Below are 22,787 nucleotides of genomic sequence, written 5' to 3' on the forward strand. Positions count from 1 at the left end.
TGGTCAGTGTGCATCATAGCAACAGGTCGTTCTACCATTTGGTGGATTTTCATATTAGCCTTTTATTATATAGGATACCTAGCAAAGAATTTTTTACATGTAGTTTGCTGAGTTCCTGTTTACTAAATGAATTAAATTCTCTAGAGCAAAAAACAAGTCTTGTTCATCTTTGTACTTTACAAAACTTAACATTCTGCACACTTATTATAGATATACAAAGAACTAATATGGACTACAATCATGAAATCTCTCTACAAGATTCCCTGGGTAAACAAATAAATATCTTAAATTTAATTTTCTTATTTGTTCATGAGATCTGTCTTAAAATTGTTATACTAAAAATTCAACATAAAAAAGTGCCTCATTGCTAAAAAATATCCTTAGTTGTGCTTAAAGCATATTCATATCTTCTTCAACTATCAGTCTTGGCTATCATCATATACCCAAATTCCAATTTTAGGAATTCCCTCATCCTTTCTCTTAAATAATTCTGTCCTTTATAAATAACGTTGTTAGAGATTCACCATTTGTTTTTTGTAATGGAACAGAAATTATATTTCTTTCAGTACTGGTGGTCTCTTGCCATGATTACATCAACTTCCTTCATCTAGGTCTTCATATACAAGGGAAGTTCAAAATCAATCAATATGTCAATTGTAAATAATGCCATGCATCTGGTGAGACTGCTGGTGAAGTTTGTGGTTATGAAATCAGGGGGGGAAAGTGTCTACTAAAAAAAATAAACCCATAATCTTGGCCTTTGACCTTACTAACATTCTCCTCTCTATCCGACCTAACCATCCATGGTTACCTGAAAATGTTATGAATTAACAGCACAACAGAAACCATGTTATCACATCACAATCATGCCAAGTTAGGTATGAAACTAGTTCTATGAGATAGCTCATGTACAGCTCATCCCCCGAGGGGTCCTGGATTGGAGAGGGTGCAGGCTGGGCTGAGGGACCCCCCCTGCCCCATGCACAAATTTCGTGCACTGGGCCTCTAGTATTTTAATAACTATGTATAGTGTCAAGTGGGGCACTAGACTTATCAGGGGATCACTTTATAAGTTACATAAATGTCTAAGCATGATGCTGTACACCTAAAACTAATATAATATTGAATGTCAACTATAACTGAAAGGTAATTTTTAAAAAAACATAAGGACTATATAGCAAATACTTTCCTTCTAGAGTTCTATTCTATTTCTAACATATGACTGATTAGTATATCATGGTGTTCAGTAGCAAGCCACAGATAAGATTGCAAATAATATTACGGAAACATCAACCTCCATGATTCATAGTATCTACCACACATAAATATGCAGTTAGCAACGGCTCTTCATGTGTCAGCAACTACACAGTGCCTAAATGCCGAAATATTCACCCCAGATAAAAAAGTCAAAATTAGTTACAGGAGAACAAAGCTTTGGGTTAAATAAAATAAATCATGTACTACATACTTTTCAAAGTATACATTAGGCAATGTATATACAAACTTTAAAGAAATATTTAAAAAAGGCTAAGTATAAAACATATCCGTTTATACATAAACATATTAGCCTTTGCATTCAATGACAAGAATAACAGAATTTAGAGTATCTGTATTGAAACCCTAACATACCCACTGACTACCAATGTGATCTTGGGAAAATTATAACCCCTTGAGAGCCTCAGCTTCTTCATCTCTTAAAACAGAGTACAGTAATATATATTATATACCTCACAGAATTATGGAGAGGATAAATGAGAAAGTATGGGAGACATCAAGCCGAGGTCAGGGCTCATAATAAGTGTGCAAAAAATTGTTTTCTCTCCACACAAATATAGTAGCCCAAACACAACCAGGACAAAGGAACATCATCAACTGGCTGCCTCCTGCACGGCCCCTACTGGGGATCGAGCCTGCAACCAGGGCTTGTGACTTGACCAGCAATCAAACCAGCAACCTCCTGGTTCCTGGGTCGACGCTCAACCTGAGCCAAACCGGTGGGGCCATAATAGAAATTTAATAAATGTTAGCTGTTACTCTCATTTCCTCTAGTTTTACTTTCTACTAATTCCCCTAAAGCCGTAAACAATATTCCCTGTAAGACTTAAAAACCTGCTCTGAACATAATATAGTAAAAAACCTAGCAACATAGCTGTATACTCACTGAAGGTAGGTTAGTTTGCTAAACGCAATGTTTGACCAAAATTAAATTCTATGTGTACATGTGCATGTGTATACATTATATTAATGTATGTGCATGTACATACATTAATATAAATCCATATACATATACACACACACACTAAAAAATTCATTCTCTCCCCCAAACTCTTTCTTGCTCCATTGCTGCTGTTTTCACTTTAAATTTATATTAAATTATATTTAAATTTAAAGTAGGGGACTTCTGAAATCCTCATAAGTTAATGAAAACCTACTAAAGTGATCTTGAGTCTGGATAAAAATCCTTCCTTGCTCTCCCATCACAGTTGGTAGGTAAAGATTTTCTCTAACTTTAAATCAAATTTATCTTCATGTATCTCCAACGTGATAAAACCCTAATGCTTTGCATAAAACCTCTTTCTGAGGTTTATGGGACTCCCATGTTATTTTATTTTTAAGTAAGAAGAAATTTATTTTAAGATTTTTAATGCACATAATTATAATTAAGAGTTCAACGTAGAGTTGTGGGTGTCTTGACTTTAATTATATCCTGCTTACAAGATGCACCTGCATGTCTTAAAATGAAGGAGAAACAGCAAGTAATAATGCTTATGAAAAATCTTTAATCCATACATTAAAAAAACCTAAATATTGCATTATTTTTGGATATTGAAAGAAATAATAAATCTTAAAAAAGTCAGTGTTCCTCCTCGAGTCTAGTTTAGCAAAAAAAGAAATCTACTGGGTAAACGGCATAATCTATTTACTTGGGAGATAGTTACCTTAATAGTTCTACTTTTGACCTTTAAATTGTGGGCATGTCACAGTGGGCAAAGATCTTATATTAATGAACTGCCCAATATAGCTACTGTTCCTTTGAATCCTTCGTCCATTTTCAGCCACCACCTTAGCCATTCTTCATGCTAGGAACACAAAGCCAAAAAGAAAGTAATCGATTTCTTTTGCAAATGGGAACTGAGTTAGTTATAAGTAACCAACACCCTCCCTAAAGCCATGCCTAGTGATGGATGGATGGGGAGCAACCTTAGAGTAGAAGAGAGTATAGTACCACAGATGGAGGAAAGGTAAGGGAGGTGGAAGTAGGAAGTAAGATTGAGAGCCATCATTCTGTGCCCATTTTCTCTTTGCAATAATGAACAGATCATTGTCCTTCCTGTCTTTACCACCAGGGCAGAAAAAGATTTTAAACCAACCACAGGCATTAAACACAATTCTAAAGACTTTTGTTTTTAAACTGTGCACATGTACAGTTGCAATATGCACATAAGTGCCTATGAAGAAGCTGACCACTACCTTCCACTGCCCTTTCCCCAAATGAATTGAATATAAATAAGGAGGCAGCTTGTGGAAAAGAACTATGGCCCACAGCACAAATACAAAAAGTTCTATAAGAAACAGAACATAAGAGTGGAAGGGGCAAATGAGGAATAATGAAGCAATAATTTTAACAAGAGGTTCTCTACCCTAACACATGTATTCCCTAGGTTGAACAAAAGAGTCTCTGTGTCCTTCCCTTTTTATCTGGGACAGTATGAGACAAGGTAGTTAATATTCCCAGGAGAATATTATTTCCAAGAAAGTATAAGCTCACAAACAAAAATAATTAATGTCCTACGGAGCCCAAGTGCTGTGAAAGAAAACAAACTGAAAAATCTTGGTAGAAGAAGCAAAAATTAGTGAACTAAGTTTAAAATAACCATAATAAAGACATGGGAGAATATTGGAAAAATAAAGCAGAACCAAGCAATCATAAAGAAAACAGCTAGCAATACCAGCTATAAAATAGCATAGTAAAATATAAAGTATTCAGCAGGTTTCAACAACAACAAAAAGACACGATAATAAATTAGTGAGCTGGAATAATAATAAAAGAATTCAACAAGAAAGCATAAGGGGAAAAAAGATGGAAAATATAAAAAAACTTGAGAGATGTAAGATAGAAGCAAAAGTGCCACATTCACAAAATAGAAGACCCCCCAAAGAGGACATAATGGGTTTTTAAAAAAACACATTACATCTTAAATAAGTCTGAAACCTACATAAAATGAGTAAATTTCTTGAAAAATATGAAAAGCTATAGACTACCCCAACTCTCACCCTTAGACATGCATACACAAAACCAAAGACTCAGCTGTGTAGGGATTTAAAGAAAAAAAATATTTGCAGATGATATGAATCAGACAAAATATTAAAACCTAATAAAAACAAAGTAAGTCAGCATTCAACAGATATCTGTTAAATGTCAACATGAAGAAAGAAAATAACAGCAACAACAAAAAATTTCTTTGAAGGTATAGATCATGTCTTAATGTTGAGTTCAATTATGAAATAGGCAAATTTTATCTTTGTCACCACTCCCTCATACCATCCCCATCACCTTCTAGGTCTGTCTTTTCTTAACAATTATTCTTCTAAATGTTGGTTGCTGAAGATTTAAACAAGCAATTCTAAAACGTTTGGGTTTCCAGATTCCTTTCTTTTTTTATATCTTTTTTTTTATTAAGGTATTATATGTGTACATATCTTACCATTGTCCCCCCCACCCCACACCCATACATGTCCTCACCCCCCAGAGTTTTGCGTCCATTGGCTATGCCCATATGCATGCATACAAGTCCTTCGGTTGATCTCTTATCTCCCCCACCTCTCCCTAACCTTCCCCCTGTAATTTGACAGTCTGTTTGATGCTTTACTGTCTCTGTATCTGTCTTTTTGTTTATCAGTTTATAATGTTCTTTATTATCCATAAATGAGTGAGATCATGTGGTATTCCAGATTCCTTTATACTCCTAGAAATTACTGAGGACTCCAAAGCGATGTTATTTATATGGATTATACCTATTTATATTTGCTATATGAGAAATTCACTAATTCATCTATTCACTATCAAGGTCAACATCAAAGGTAGTAAGTCATGTTGATAGTATATATTCATGATAATGTGATAAAATGGTACTTAACTTTGTGATATCCTCCCCAAAACCCATAAGCCCAGTCTAATCATGAGAAAAACATCGAACAAATTCCAATTGAGGAACATTGTACAAAATATCTGATCAGTACTTCTCAACACCATCAAGGTCATCAAAAACAAGTAGACCCCGAGAAACTATCACAGCCAAGAGGTCCCTAAGGAAGCATGCCGATCAAATATAATGTGCTATCCTAGATGTGATCCTAGAACAGAAAAAGAATATTAAGTAACAGCTAAGGCAATCTGAGTCAAGTATGGACTTCAGTTAATAATATTTCAATATGGAGTCATTAATTATATCAAATATAGGCTACTATGGTGGTAAAAGGAAAAACTGGGGACAAGGTATACAGCAACTCTGTACTATGTTCACAATTTTTCTGTACAGCAGGTCTTGAAATAATGTGGTTCCTTCAACACTGTATAATGTTGATGAGATGCCAAAGGAACTTAACTCTTGTTTGTATCAATTAGCCTATGGTAAAACTGGTTTTGTTATATATCATTTTGCTTAAAGTCACAGAACCTATCAATGATGTTAAGTGAGAATTTACTAAAACTATTCTACAAAATTAAGTTTATTATATGAAGAAAAAAACACTGCCTAGAAAAAAAAATTAAACTAGGAAAATCTAAAAACAAGAACACACAAGCACACATCCATTACTCAGCAGAGCAATGACATCATCACATCTCATACAGCTCTGAAAATGTGCACTTTACACTTATGAGAGGATGAGAAAAAAAGCGGTTAACATCAAATACCATCGTATTACTACAAAAATAATTTTGGCCTCACGGATTCTATGAAAGGGTCTGAAGGAGTCCCAGAGTCCCATCATATGCCAGCAAATTTTTTACATTACTCAAGCCTCTAAGAAGAACAAGAACACCTCTAACAAGTCCAAAAAATGAAGACATAAGATAGAATTAAGTACTCACATAATAGGAAATACTGAGCAATATTTTCCCACTTGGTTAGTTTAAACATTACAAATATTTAAATACTACTAACTTGTAACTTTCAGATGTTAATATAGCATAAATCATCCCTATCAAATTGTTTTATCATTTTATTAAATGTCTCCCTTTAGTAGAAGGTTAAATGTAAAATGATGGAAAGACAAAATATCTAACAAAATGTAGGCTGGTTGGTTTGCTTGCTTTAAGGTAGAGGCTAGTAGGTCATTCTCTCCAGCTCCCATTTTTCTAAGCCAATTATAATATTCATTTATATCCCTCTTGAATGAACAGATCTAGGCAATGGACATCAAAGGCTGCTATTATCACAAGAAGAGAGACAGACTAATTATATCTCCTGATGATAATACACATGCCATCAATGAAGTATTATTAAAAAAAAAAAAAAAAGTGAACCTGAATCTGAGCAAGCGTCTAATCCGAATGACCAATATGCAAGAAAGATAAGTGACTGAAGAACACATTAAACAATCACCATGGGAAAAATCCAGATTGTGGGAAACTCTACAGGACAGACTACTTTATTTCTTCAATATATTGAAAGGAAAAATTAAAAACAAATAGGAGGCCCGGCTGGAGTGGCTCAGTGGTTGAGTGTGGACCTATGAACCAGGAGGTCATGGTTCAATTCCCCATCAGGGCACATGCCGGGGTTGCGGGCTTGACCCCTAGTGGGGAGGCATGCAGGAGGCAGCCGATCAATGATTCTCTCTCATCATTGATGTTTCTCTCTCTCTCTCTCTCTCTCTCTCTCTCTCTCTCTCTCTCTCTCTGCCTCTCCCTTCCTCTCTGAAATCAATAAAAATACATATTTTTTAAATCATGTATATAATCAATTTTAATACAATAAAAGATTTTGACTCTACTATAGCTTATAAAGCAGTTACCTCTGGTAAGAGAAATAATATAGAAAATATTCAAAGATTTATTGACTTTCCTTAAGGAACATATTCAATTTTTTTTAATCTAAAAGGATATTTCAGTTTTTAGTCTACCTCAATTTATTAATAGAAAGTTGACTCCTATACTTTAAGTATTTCTTAGTGGTTTATTTCTAAAGTGATATAAATTCTGGACTTTTACAAAATGTTTTAAGACATATTAAATGTACACTGTGTTCTGAAGTATATTTAGTAGCACAAATAAAGAGATTCAATCAATATTTTTCAGTATTTACCACCTAAGACTAACAACACTACCACAAAAATAGAACTATAGGCAACTAGAATAATGAATACATTTTTAAAAACTAGAAATACTGCCTGGCATGGCTCAATGGTTGAGCATTGACCCATGAACCAAGAGGTCATTGGTTCGATTCCAGGTCAAGACACATGCATAGGTTGTGGGCTCGATCCCCAGTGGGGGTTATGCAGGAGGCAGCCGATAGATGTTTCTCTCAGAGATGTTCCTATCTCTCTATCCCTCTCCCTTCCTGTCTCTCTCTCTTTAAAAAAAAAAAAAAATTAGTCAATTAAACATTTTAAAAAATAGATTAATCTCATATGGAAGAAGAAACTTAAATGAATGCACACTAAAGTCATACTGAGTCCAAGTTTTTACAACTTCACACTAAAACTACTATAATGGTATCATAACTCCTATCTTTTTCTCTCTCCTCCAAATCATTTTGTATCCTGCTTCCAGATTCATCTTATCCAACTACACAGAAATATTCTATAACATACCATTGCCTACAGAAACAAGTTCAAAATCCCTGGTATGGCAATCAAGGCCTTCCATAAATTTGTCTCTACCTGCTACACTGATCATTATTTCTGTGAACACCATTCCCTTCCAATATATACCTTAGTCAATTTTTCTACTTATTTCCCCCTGAATAAACCTTGAGCAATTAATTCTCCACTTAGCCTTGCCTCCTGCTATTCTCCCTATTACCTGTGCTATTCAAAGTTTATGTTCTCACAAGAAAGCTTCTCTACCTACTCCAGTGTATAGCAACCGCCCAATTTTCACAACTTGTGACCTAAGCCTTGTTTCTGCCCCTCACTTAACACTTAGTAAATGCTATTAATGCCTTTTCTATCTGTCCCTCTACCTAGTCTTCCCAAAAATAAACATAATTCAAAAAGACTACATTGTGTATCTGTCAGCATCCACTTCCCCTGTCACAGTACTTGGCACAAAGGATACATTCCAAAAAATGTTTACTAATAATATTTTTAAAAACCAATGCATGCAATCAGCTTTTTAAAACACTGCCACCTCATCCTAACACGCTGCTTTATATTTTCAAAGAACTTTCTGGTTTCACTAGATCATATGGCCCCTATCAAGTAGGCAGGATGAGTATTCCTGCTGATATATTTTTTACTGAAATAGAATATTTGCCTCAATATTTTAGGTAGAAAAACTGGGAATCAGAGAAAGTGTAAAGCCAGAATTACTGAATAGCCTTGGGCTTTTTTCAATGTATTTATTGCCTCTCCTGCCTTCTAATTATTTATCATTTTGGAGAGAAGGCTTAATATTAAATGCTTATATTAACAATAACAATAGATTTTATTTATTGAATATTTACAATGTACATGGATTTGTAATAGGCACTTTATATTATATCAATTAAAACTCAAAACAACTCAAAGGTAGATATTACTATTATCTTTACTTAATAAATGAGGAAACTAGAAATCCAGTGAATTTAATTAATTACCCAGGTTATATAACTAAGCAAGGAGCTCAGATTTTAACTCACAGCTAAATGTCTACAGGGCCCATGTTTTTAGCTCACTTCCCCTAAATCTAAACAGTAACTAGCTTAGGCTTAGGCCATGACTGTCAAAGGTGACATTTCATAAATGAGTAACTCAAAAGTGGATCTCAAGATTAGTTTCAAGTACAGAATATATTAATAGTTCATATAGAAAGTATTGGTATTCTCTCTAAAATAAGCTACAATATTTCCCTGAAGAAACTTAATGAACTATTATAAAAAATAATATAAAATTGTTCTCATTGCTTTTTAAATAACTTGCTCCAACCTCTCAACAGCAACAGAATTTAGCATAAAAATGGTTAAAACTTCATTAATACAGTACAGGTATTCAGCTACAGAATTTAATACTACCTACTTAGATACATATTTTAACAGGTAACAATAAATTTAAAGCAATTCTATTCAGAAAGACAGATATACAGTGAATACCCTCGTGGCAAAGTAAAGTATTCAGAGACAGATAGTTCTACCACTTAAGCTGTGAGTTCTTAGGGAAGATAATAAACTTCCATGATCTATTTGCCCACCTACAAAAGTGAGGATAAACAAATATCTACCTTAAATGGCTGTTATGAGGATAGTCTGACAAAGTACAGACTTAGAAAATAGCTATTGTTGCTATTACTAGCATTTTTATTATCACTAAGAGATTTAAAATACTTCAACTAAAACGACTTATGAAAAACCATTAGCTTTAAATAAGATGCTACTTATGAAAAAGTATACACCATGTTTTAAGACAGAACTCTTAATTTTAACTTTGTTTCTGAAATTATAGTGAAATAAAATAACTTACCATCAGTTTTCCATTTATAAGCATCATGACAATAACCTTCACAAATCAAGCTTTTTCCATGTTCATTTTATTCTCTATTAACAAGTCATCATTTTAAAGTTTAACTATTTTTTGACCACTTAAGAAAGTAAAACAAGTTTGAAGCAGAAATTCAAGAAAGGTTGGGACCAAATTAATACAGGTAAGCAAAATTGCATTTTGCTGTCAATCATTAGACTGTTCCTACATTTGAGTCTGAACAAAGGACATTCACCAAGTTAAAATTTACAAACCTCTCAATATACTAGTGACTCTCAACTCCATAGCAATGTGAAAGATAGACAATTTGACCTTCACATTATTCCAACAATACAAAGTTGTCAAGGATCTCCCACCTAACAAATCAGAGCTCCCAAACTGACAGTTTATGCAGTTACCACCCTTACTTTAGGTAATAGAAACATTCCTAATAAAGAGTGTATAAATCAATATCTAATGGGATCTCTCAAAATGCTACAGGAGAATTGAAAATAAAATTATCATGGGACAACATTTTTTTGTACAATGATAAATCATCATTTAATATACCCTGCTGGTGAATTTTATTTTTTATTTATTGGTAAGGTATACTTAACCACTATTCCTACTTATTTAATTTCAGAATACAATTTAATCACAATCACAAGGCAGCAATGTTTATTAAATCTTCAGACTTTTATAGAAAGAATATATGTGGCAAATGCTCTTAATTCTTAATTATTTTAACTGTTTTACTCCCTCCGCCTGCTCATAAGTTCACATGATGTGAGATTTGGAGGCATTTAATTGCCTCAACTTAGTATAATTCTCTTGATTTCCCTAAGGCAGAAAGTTTTGGGGAAAACAAAACATAAACTATTATATCAGTATATCTTACACTATACCACTAGAAAGGGGATAAAGGGAGGAGATGGGGCAAAAAAAAAAAATCAGAAAACTGACTAGGTTGTGCTCCAACAGGATTTAAACTATCTGTAACTTGCACATCAACAGAGGAGTTTAAGTATTATTTTTTAAAGCTTGTTTGAAATACATTTTTAAAATAAAAACATGACTTAAATCAAACACTTCATAGCTGTAGATGATAGTACCTTATTATGCTATATTTGAACCACTCACCAGAATTCGGTCAGGTTCTCCATCTGTCAAACCTGCCTCCATAGTGAAAGAAGATAGGTTTATGCTTCTCTTTCCACTAATGTTCATTCATCCTGTGAATATGGAAATTCTAGAAAAAGAAAATAATATGTATTAGGAGTAATAAAATTGTGACAAGTGGAAAATGAAGCATTAAGTATGTTAGAAGGGAGAAATCATTTTAGACTGAGGTTACTGAGAAATCCAATAATGGGGGGGGGAAATCCACAGATTTTAACATACCTTGGAAAATGTAAAGGTTCAGAGAAAAACGTTAGAAAAAAATATTCCAAATGAGGAGAAATAGCAAGAACAGGGTTCAAGACATGAGATTGTTCAAAATTTGAAAAGATATTTAAATCTGCTTTTAATTAATGAGATAATATTAGATATTAGTCTTTTCGTTATTACACTGGCAAAAACTAAAGAGTGTGCTAATATCCAACATTGGTGAGCATGTAGGAAAACAGGTATTCTCATACATTTTTGTGATAAGAATATAAATCCTAAGTTTTTTTTTTAAGGACAACTTAAAATACAAATGCTTCCATCCAACAATTTCAAAGCTAGGGATTATTCCACATATACACTTGTACAAATGCACAGATATATAAATCAACACATCCAAGAAAGTAATAGATATGATGGAAAAACTGGAAACAACGTCCATCAGCAGGAGCTTGCTTAAACTAGATTACAGACATAAAATGAAATATCATACGACATTTTAAAAAACGAGATAGCTCTAGACATACTAAACTGTAAAGAAGACCATGACACATGAGATGGAAAAAGCAAATGATGGAATGTAAAATACTCTTTGTGTGTCTGTATTTTTAAATTTTTATAATGAACTTGTATTACTTTTATACTTATTTTTATTTTGAAAGTCTTAGAAAAAGTATCTTCATCACAGGTCTTTTTCTTTTGAACGTTTAAACTAACAAAAACTCCAAGCAGATCTCCTATAGTAACTACATGTATTCAGAAGTCTCTAATAACCTCTCTAATAATTCTTCCTTAAAACAGCTAACATAACAAAACTCAACAAATCAGACTTCTAGTCATTTCTTGGAGTTGTAAAAATACTTCTTTTTCTGCAAGTATAAAAAGGCTATCTTGACATATAATGCTGGAGAAAATATTTTTCTAAAAATATATTTTTATTGATTTCAGAGAGAGGAGCCGAGCGGGAGAGATAGAAACATCAATGATGAGAGAGAATCATTGACTAGCTGCCTCCTGCACGCCCCCTACTGGGGATCAAGCCAGCAATCCTGGTATGTGCCCTGACAGGAATGGAACCCTGACCTCCTAGATCATGGGTCAATGCTCAACCACTGAGACACACTGGCCAGGCTGAAAATACTTTTTAATTGGGCTTTACGGGATATCATTTGGTTTCTTTGATATAATCAATATATGACCAAGCTATGCTGACTTTTAACTTATGAACTTACATACACTTCCTCACTCTATGTACTACAATGCATTGTAATTATTTGTTCTCATGATCCAATTCTCTTCAAGGACAGAGACAGTGTTTAATGATCTGACTATCTAGCACTGGTTCATGGTAGACATTTAATAAACATTTGTTGTACTGAATTAATACTGTCAACTCAGCTATATGAATAAGTAAAATAATCTAAAACAGCAGATGACACAAAAATTATATAGCTACTAGAGGTCCAACGCATGAAATTCATTCAAGGGGCTCGGCCCCCTGCCCCCTAACACCACGGTGGCTGCCTCTGCCTCGGCCCTCACAGCCCCGGCTTCATCCAGAAGGTCGTCCTGAAGGACGTCCAGTCTAATTAGCATATTACACTTTTGTTATTACAGATTGCTATAATCCAAGCAATAGCAGCTTGTACCAGAACAGTAGCAGGGGATGTGGAGAATAGTGTCAATTAAATACCTTGAATATAGAGTCAGAAAACATTTGTCAATGAACCAGATGTAGGTGTGAATTTTAAAAGAGTAGGAGAGCAGGAACTTAAAGGGTTTCTGCCCTGAACAAACAGAAGAAAGAAATTGCCATCAATAGATATGGAGTACTTTGTGGGAAGAGTTGGAGAGAGAAAGGGATGAATATCAGGATCTCCTTTTGGACACATACACTTTGAGATCAATTAGATATCTGAGTAAAAATATCAAGGAAGCAGTTGGATATGCAGATGGGAGGTTTGAGGAGGAGAAGTCAGGCTAGAAATGTGAACTGGGAGTCAGCATATAGATGGAATTTAAAATTGTGAGACCGAAAGAGATCTCCTGGGAATCTGTGTAGACAGAACAGAGGAGCAAGATCAAAACCCAGAGATACTTCAGTATTAAAGGATCAATATTTATAGAATGAATGAATGAATCCTAATTTTTGGTTTTCAAATTTCAAAATGACTATATATCATTACTTTTCGTAAAGAGAGAACTGCTTTATATAAAAAGCAAAGAAACACAAAGTAAAAATCAAATTATAGCATGGCTAATTTTAAAAGAGAGCTGAGAGAGGAAAGAAAAGATCAAATTAAGGATAAGTACTCTAAATTCCTCACCTATGATAAAAGGAAGTGAAGATAGAGACACTACTAATATGTCAAGAAACAACTTTTTAGTATTTTTTTTGAAGCCAAAGACTAAAACTAAAAATACGTAACAAAAAATCCTGGAAGGAGAGGGTGGGTGATTAGATGCTTAAAGTACGGTATAAGCATGCTAATTTCCCCATCATTCAGAGATGAAAGTCAAAGATATTTAAGCGATAATAAATATGAGACTAGAAAAGTCATTAAATAGAAAAGTAATTAAAAACAAACTTAATGGCACTTGGTTCTAGGGAGTTGGCTTGAAGAGAAGAAAGGCAGTCTTTTCTGCCATTTTAATTTTTAAAACACTGAACATTACTTCTATAACCAAAAAGAATGTTAAATACACTTTTTATAAAAGAGTACAGTGTATCACAATCCTAAAGACTTGTTTTTCCCAATTGCCAAGCTAAAACTAGGCCTGCATCCTAATTTAAACATAATTACTAGTTGAATTCAAAGTTTAAAGACGACTATTCCCTCTTTTGGGTTTTTTTTGTGTGTTTTTTTTTGTTACCAGTACTCTAGCAATTGTTCAGGAACAGATGCCTCACTATCTGCACTTAAACTTACAAAGTTTGTAGAGAAAGCAATTTTTATAAAAATTATTCTCTTCTCTATTTTGGGCATAGATTGTTATTTCAGTTGCAGAAAAAAGGGAGGAGCCTCTACTGAGCAAGGCCAACATGCTTAACCATGTTGTTTAACCCTAACAACCGTATGTTGCTATATTGGATGATGGCTGCCTCTGAAGGCAGCAGCAAGATGTGTACTGGCTTCCTATCTCACAGGATGCCCCAGAAGTTTTTTGTTTGTTTGCTTGTTTTGTTAAATACAGATGTAACAAAAATGCTCAAAAGTAGGAGTATTATCAATGAACACACCACACTTCTAAACTATAACATCTTATCACTGAAAACTGAATTAAATAATCTTAATCTCACTGTCAACTTGACAAAAAAATTAGATTGCAAAAAAGAACTTGGTGCCCTAACCGGTTTGGCTCAGTGGATAGTGTCAGCCTGCGGACTCAAGGGTCCCAGGTTCGATTCTGGTCAAGGGCAATGTATCTTGATTGCAGGCACATACCCAGTAGGGAGTGTGCAGGAGGCAGCTGATCGATGTTTTTTAATTCTCCTTCCCCCCCCCCCCCCAAAAAAAAAGAACTTGGTTAAGCTAGTCTGAACTAATTTACACTAAGTCAAATCCTAAAGGAAAGAATAATATAGTGAGAAATTAATTATATAAATGTGCCAGTTCCCAAAAAGCAAGCTAGCACCAAAATCTTACTCCTAAACACTGTGAAAGAAAAAATATTTTAAAGTGATTGCTTTATTAAAGCAGTCTATCTACCCAAATGACTTTCATCAAAATTATTGCAAAATAGTATAGTACACATGCTTCCCAGAGTGTGCTAATATTTCATATTTTGGCACCTATTAATTATGTTAAGATTCTCTCCACTCTACAAATAGTAACAACAATGATGATGTTGATGATAATGGAAGACCAGGAGGAAGGCAAAAAGCTGGACATTGATGAGCAAGGGGGAAGCGGGATAGAAATATGCAAGACAAGTTATCCCACTGTAGCTATTCAATTTCAGGGCAATGGATGAGAAATATTAATCAGGTAGACAGAAGAAGTAGACTGAACTAATCAATCCAACTCTTAGAAGAGGGAAAGGGCACAGTAAATGACATAAAGGTGAAAAGAGGGGGCGGGCAGGGGAATCTAGATGACTCCACTTATCTGGATTTCTACATGCTCCAGAGCACCACTCTCTCCCAAAAAACCCTTGTAAAAAAGCACCTTACTTCACAAACATTAAATAAATACACAGTACTGTGCCTACGTGTGTCTATTTCACTGTCATTCTAATCTAGTTTGCATTGACTTAAAAACTACTTGACAACACATTAAAGCCCAAAATATTATTTAAATTCTGAACTAGAAGGGTGTCCAAATACTTTTTTACATCTCTGGATTAAATAAATTCATTAAATACTTAAGATAGTCATACTGTTTTAGAAAGATACATAAGTATATGTCAATCATCCGTCTAAGTGACAATGGTTACTAATAAAAAACACAAAGAAAAATGTACTAAAGACTTTCTTGATCTGTTGCTTTATAAAATATCACCATTTATGGAGAGTCCCACCAAACAATATCATTAGCACTTTGCCCAGGAGAAAAACAAATAACTTAGTGTTAGTCTACATTCAATGAAAAACAGGAAATCAGTTTCACCAAATTTCTAGCAAGGTATGAAACAAATTTCATTTTCCATTCTCTTTGGACCAAGCACTAATATACATTACTCATAAAATTTATGGTTTATAAACCTTAATACATATTATTGCTCCACCATCAATTATATGTCACTAGAAGCCCAATGCACGAAAATTGTGCAAGGGACTTGGCCCTCACAGTCCCGGCTTTGTCCAGAAGGTCGTCCAGACAGTCGTTCTGCTGTTCGGTCTAATTAGCATATTAGCTCTTTATATATAGGACTACAGGCCCAATTCGTGCACGAGTGGGGTCCAGCCCGCCCGGCCCCAATTGGGGTGGATCGAGGCTGGGTCTGCCAGGAGGAGGAAATGGTGGGCGATTGGCCAGCAGGCTCTGCCCCCATTGGGGATTGGGGGACTGACTGAGGGTGGGGCCAGCCGGGGGGAGGGGTGGGGGTGGTGTTTGGCGGGCCAGCCGGCCCTGCCCTTGATGGGAGAGTCCAATCAGGGGCAGGCTGGCCGGGGTGCGGGGAAGAGCCACAGGAGGTTGGCCAGCTGGCCCCACCCCCTGATCGGGCCAGTTTGCTAGCCACAGTAGGCATCATAGCGACCAGTCGTTACGGTTGTTACAGCGTTACGGTCGCTGGCTACACACACACACACACACATATATACATATATATATATATATATATGTGTGTGTGTGTGTGTGTGTGTAGCCAGCGACCGTATATATATGTGTGTGTGTGTGTGTGTGTGTGTGTGTGTGTGTGTATATATTATATATATATATATATATATATATATTTTTTAGGGCTCAAAACGTATTTAACAAATAGTTACTTAAATCTTGTCAACTAAAGGATATGCTTCTAGATTCTGCATAGAGAACAATATACATCATTCCTGTCCTAGCCAAGAGACAGCAAAATAAGTTGGTTAGTATAATACCATGTAATGAGACTTACAACAAAGATATGTACTACATGTTACCTACAGCAGTACACAAGAGTATTAAACCCAGACTTCTGATAATACCCAAACAAAACAAAAACCACAAACAACCCTTGCAAACCCCTTTATGTTAAAAACAAACAATTTAACTGCCAGAAGTAGAATACATAAATAAACCTAACATAAACCTAACTAAGATTAATTAATGCAGAACCTTTCATAAATATTTATATTTAAATGGCTTTCTTAACTTATGGAGTCAATTTTGAACTTAGGTTTATTTTATTTTATTTTTTTTGAGATTCATCTATTTAGTTTTACTAGTAGACTTAGTAAACATTTACATTATCTACTAATAGATATGTAATTCTACTAAAGAATAAAGAAAGAACTGAAGTAATTTCAGATAAATTACTACACAGTTTATAATTTTTCTTTAAAAATATGTGTGGAAAAGGGACAGAGAGGTAATTCCTTAATTTGAAAATATACTTTGGTTACAACAAGATTCTAACATATATATAAGTCAATGGACATTTTTCAGAGAAAAAGTATTTATGAATGGTAGAACATAAAGTAATATGATTTCCTAAAGGTATTCAGGCAACCTGCAGAAAGGTGTGTAAGACTTCTCCTTACTATACATTCATACTTTCCCTTTGAAACCTCAAGAGTAGAAAAAGAAATCATTCTAAAGTTAAAAACATAGCTTTATGTGTTTTAAAAGAAATAGCAAAATAGCACATAGAAACAATAATCAACCCAGTAGCAACCACACTCCAGAACCCAGCCTGTGGTTTTTAAGTATCACTTCTCTTTATTATTTTTTAAAATATATTTTTATTGATTTCAGAGAGGAAGGGAAAGGGATGAGAGATAGAAACATCAATGATGAGAGTGAATCATTAATCTGCTGCCTCCTGCATGCCCCCTACTGGGATCAAGCCCGCAACCCGGGCATATGCCCTGACCGAGAATCGAACCCGGGACCCTTCAGTCCGCAGGCCAATGCTCTATCCACAGAGCCAAACTAGCTAGGGAAATATCACTTCTCTTTAGAAGACACCAGGGCTTCTTGGGAAAATGGCATATATCCAGGTCTAAGACAAAAAATGTACAAGGTGAGTTGAGTGTTTCTTGTATTCTGGTACCTTAATCTAAGCAAAAAAACTATCTAAGGCTCCTGAAGTAATATAATGAAGACTCAGAAGTCAACTTGAAGGGGCCTCTAATATCCAAAGATTGGACAACTTTGTGGAGAAAATTTATATCTATAAAAGGCAGTTTGAAAATGAAACAGCTAATCATCATTTCAAAAAAAATTGGAAAAAAGCAAACTAAACTAAGAAAGTAAAATAAACAAAACAAACAGCAGAAATAAATGACATCAAAAACAAAAATACAAAATTGAAATCAACTGTCAAAAGTTTGTTCTTTGAAAAGAATAAAATTAACAAATGCCAGGTAGGGCTAAGCAAGGAAAGAGACAGCAGAAATAACCAGATTGATAAAAGAGAACTCACAACAAATTCTCCAAACTTTTAATATATTCTAAAAGGATATGTATAAATCCATTTGAAATGTATAAGAAATAGACAAATTCCTAGAAAAATCCAACTTACGCCCTAGCTGGTTTGGTTCAGTGGATAGAGCGTCCGCCTGCAGACTAAAGAGTCCTGGGATCAATTCCAATCAAGGGCACATGCCCAGGTTGCGGTTTCGATCCCCAGTAGGGGGCATGCAGGAGGCAGCCAATCAATAATTCTCTCTCATCATTGATGTTTCTATCTCTCTCTCCCTCTCCCTTCCTCTCTGAAATCAATAAAAATATATTTAGAAGGAAAAAGAAATCCAACTTACTAGAACTTCCACAAAAAGAAATAGAAAATCAAAACAGTCTGATTGAATCCATAATAAAAAAAATTTCAACAAAAGAAAATTCCCATTGTAGATTACTTCACTAGTGAATTTTACCCAAGACTAGGGTGTAGGAGGGGTAGAAATGTTACATAAATTTTTTCAAAAAAGCAAAAATGATACCCAAGTAGTTTTAGAAGGGCAGCAATATAAAACTAGACAAGGATTTTGAAGACAGGAAAATTATGACTCAAGGCAAAGATACCTAAAAACCAAATCTAGTTATATGTATAAAGGATCACCATCATAATCAAGTTAAACTTATCTGTTAAAAAGACACACACCAAAAACAATCACTATAACCTACATTATAATAAGGGAGAAAAATCACATGTTCATTGTAATAGACACTAAAAAAGAATGTATTAATTTATACCCACTCATGATAAAAACGCTTACACAACTATAGAAAAGGAAACCTCTTTAATTAAATAAAACATCACAATGTGAAATGTTGAGTGCTTTCAAAGGGTTTCTTAAACACAAAGAACTAATCGTAAATACAAAGACTGATAAAGTACATTAAAAGGAACTTAGAGCTTGATCTGTGTGGCTCAGTTGGTTGAGCATCGTCACATGCACCAAAATGACGCCAGTTCAATACCCAGTCAGGACACATGTCTGATGTTTTTCTCTTTCTCCCTTTCCCTTCCTCTCTCTCTTAAAAAAAAAAAAAATCAATAAAAACATATTAAAAGGAAAAGGAACTTAGATTCATCAAAAGACATCATAAAGCTGATGAAAAGGCAAGCGGCAGTATACAAACGAGTTGCCACACGTGACAGGCAAATGGCTCATATTCATACTAGTATAAAGAACTATAAATCAATAAGAAAGACATGTAACCCAATAAAAAAAAATAAGGAAGAGACTTAAATAGGTAATTCACAAAAGAGGACACTCAAATAGCCAACAAGTATATGAAATGGAGCTCTAAAACCATAGAGATGCTACTATAAACCCATAAGATGATGATTGGGAGTATGTTAGTACAAACACTATGAAAGACAACTAGGCCTTATCTTTTCTCCAAAGTTGAATATATACAGACCCAAAGATAACAGCAATTACATTCTCAGATTACACACACACACACGCATCAGCATTTGAAAAGTGCATTCATAATTACACCAAGAAATACATACAAAAATATTAATAGCAATATTATTTGTAATAGCCAGAATCTACAGAAGGGCATGTCCATCAACAATAGAAGATACAAGTAACTGTGGTAAATTCAAACAATAAGATATAATACACCAAAAGAAAACTACAATTATATTGGTTGCTCTCATCAAGAAAATATTGTCTTAAATAGCAAGTATATGTATCATATAAAGCAGTTTACAAAAAGTTCTAAAATAAGACAAATTAATCAATGGCACAGAAATCCAGATAATGGTTTATCTTTGAGGAGAATGGATGGGGTAATTATTAGGATGGGACACAGGGGATAGGACATCAATGTTCCATTTCTTGACCTAGTCAGTGCTTCCACAAGGGTTAGCTTTGTAACAATACAATGAACTCTACATTTATTGTACATATGTAAAAATGTGTTCTTTACAATAAAAATTTAATAATTCTAAGGCAAAAATAATTTAAATAAGAGGTAGGTGGGGAATGAGGTAAGTCATTGTAGAGTTCTCAAACTCAATTTCTGATAAAATCAGTGGCCTACTAAATCTAATCTATACTAATAATAGACTAGGGCTGTCACGACCAGATGGACGACCGATCTAGGCGGAAGCTCTGTGCAGGCGCACTGGGCCCACCGCCAGGCACGGGAAAGCGGAGTCCGGTTGGGAGCTCTGTGCAGGTGCACTGGGCCCACCGCCAGGGGTGGAAAAGCGGAGTCCGGGCGGGAGTGGCCTGAGCACATGTGGCCGGGCGGCCTCAGGGGCCGTGCAGATGGATGGACCGTGCTGGATAGCGCCAGCAGGCTGCACGGAGGTCTGCAGAGGTACCGAGCTGTTAGGGCAGGGGTCAGCGAGGCTGGGGTGCTAGGTAGGCCCCAGGTCCTCAGGCGCCGCCGGGGGAACGTGGCCATCCAGAATGGGGGAAAAAGCTCTTTCTGGAAGAAGGCGGATGGTTTAAACGTGCATAGAGAAACTGCAGCGGTACCGACATGGCTATGTCAGTTCCCCGAGTCGCCTGTCAGTGCCCGACCGCAGGCTTCACTGTGGGGCATAGGCCTGGACGTGGGCCAGGACATGGCCTTGGTAGCCGGACTCACCCCCGGCATCTCCTCAGCGTCACAATTTCACGACATCACCCTCAAGTGGCCATCGCTGCTGGTCTGTGGGCCCTGGTAAGCTGGCACTGTGCGTGCTCGGGGCAGCGCTCTCTGTGTTCCCATTGAAAGGACACCATATATGATGGGTGCTGTTGATTCCTTACGGTTGAAATGGGGCAGCCTGAACTTGCTAACAATGCGATCTTTTCTCTGTATTTTACCGCACAATCTTCTCAGGCTCAGGGAACAGGCAGCCACTGGAGCGCCAGCTTGGCCATCCCACCCAGCCAGACGCCACCAGCAATCACAGAAATGCCAAAGCCCCGACGGAACCCATCGCAAAACAGACCCTAGTTCACATACTGGAATGGAAACAAGAAAACAGTGGCACCCGTTGAACCTCAGCTGGGACTGTGCCCGCGGGCCTGTCTGCAGGGTTCCTGCACCCTAGCCATGGCCCAATGGTCAAGGAAGCTCTGCAAGCCTTGATTCTGGAGTTACAGATCTTAGCAAGAAGGCAGGTGCACAAAGGTGGAGTCGGCAATAGCAAGGTTAGACTGTGTGAGTGTGTGCATTTATACACATATATGCCCATTTCCCCCAATCTTTTTCTGAGCTGTTTGAGAGCATACTCTACACATGACAGGATGCCCGGATACTCCCCTGTGTATTTCCCAAAAGCAAACACTCCTACATAACAATTCTCCACCCAACCATGTGAGGAAATCTCCATTCAAATGGTATTAAGGTTCAATCCACAGACCCCATTTGAATTCTGACAACTGTGTCAACAATGTTCCCCATTCCCCACCCCCAAGATCCCATCCATCTAGAATGGGTCCTCTGTCATTCCTATCCCTGACAGTTTTTCAGTTTTAATTAAAAATCACAGACTTTTGCCCTAAAAAATATTAAATAAATAAAAATAAAGAAAGACCAGCTGGCACTCCAAGTTAGGAGCCAGCGGTTCCAGATTGTGAGAGGGATCCCAGATTGGAGAGGGTGCAGGCTGGGCTGAGGGACACCCTCCTCTCCATGCACGAATTTTGTGCCCTGACCACTAGTCTATCTACACTAACAAGAGAAATATGCAAATTGACCGCACCTCTGCGATACCCACCAGCCAATCAGGAGTGAGTATGCAAATTAACCCAACAAAGATGGAAGGTTAAATTGCATATGTAGGTGCTGAGTGGCCGGGCGGGGTGGGATGCCTGCTATGGGGGTAGAGTGGAGGGTGGAGGGAGCTACAGGAGTGGTGCTCCAGCTGGAGCAAACACTGAAGGCTCCGGCCAGAGCGAAGGCAGAAGGCGGTGGCCGGAGCAAAGGACTGGATCCTGGATGCCAGAGGAAAACCGGTGCCAGCAGTCAGGGGAAGGAAGGCCTATTCTTGCACGTATCTTAATGCAACAGGTCTCTAGTATATATATAAAACCCTAATATGCAAATAAACTGAATGGCGGAACAACAGAACAACCAGTCGCTTTAAAAAGTCATTTAACATTTTTTAAAATCCCCTGCTGCATCAGCTAAGTTGCTTGAGTAGAAGATAATGTGGAATGACGAAGATGGCAGCTGACAGGACTGCAGGCTGCAAGATACTGTGTGAATGAGAGAGCGAAAGTGAGTGCGTGGATGTGCAGGGAGTGTCTGTGTTTGTGAGTGAGGGACAGCAATATTCCACAGGACTGTTGGGGACTGGTGGACCAGGCTCCCCTGCCGGGCAGCCTCTACTACTGCTGAAATCTCTCCTGGAGCGGCTGGCTCTGCCACAGAGACTGTGCCATCTTGAAGAGGAAAGGGGCTGTGATCGGAAGTCCAGCCTTACCTTCAACCAGGGAGACCTTGGATACCTCCCAGGACCCTACAACCACAACACCCAGGGACCAGCTGCCTCAGCTGCGAACCCACAAACACTGAGACTCCAGCCTCCCCGGCCGCGGGTGCCTAAAAAGTTTGTTCAGAGGGAGACAAAGTGGTGCCGAATACGCAAATGGGTCCTGCGCCTTCTCACAGAGCAGATGGAAGGAACAGCTGAAT

At 36.6% G+C, this 22,787-nt stretch overlaps 1 protein-coding gene across 6 annotated transcripts in view; it reads right to left on the minus strand.

The window, feature by feature from the left end:
• Positions 1-22,787, minus strand: part of OSBPL8 (oxysterol binding protein like 8) — a 190,175-nt gene that overhangs the window by 102,759 nt on the left and 64,629 nt on the right. For 2 of the 6 annotated variants that reach the window (XM_079773455.1, XM_079773454.1), the window contains exon 2: positions 10,804-10,912. In XM_079773455.1, the coding sequence (XP_079629581.1) occupies positions 10,804-10,890 (87 nt within the window). In that variant the 5' untranslated portion in view covers positions 10,891-10,912. Of the gene's footprint in view, positions 1-10,803; positions 10,914-22,787 lie in introns of those variants that run through there. The other 4 variants (XM_079773457.1, XM_079773456.1, XM_079773459.1 and 1 more) reach the window with 4 other exon arrangements.

Source organism: Cnephaeus nilssonii (genome assembly GCF_951640355.1).
Source record: "Cnephaeus nilssonii genome assembly, chromosome: 6".
Lineage (NCBI taxonomy): Eukaryota > Metazoa > Chordata > Mammalia > Chiroptera > Vespertilionidae > Cnephaeus > Cnephaeus nilssonii.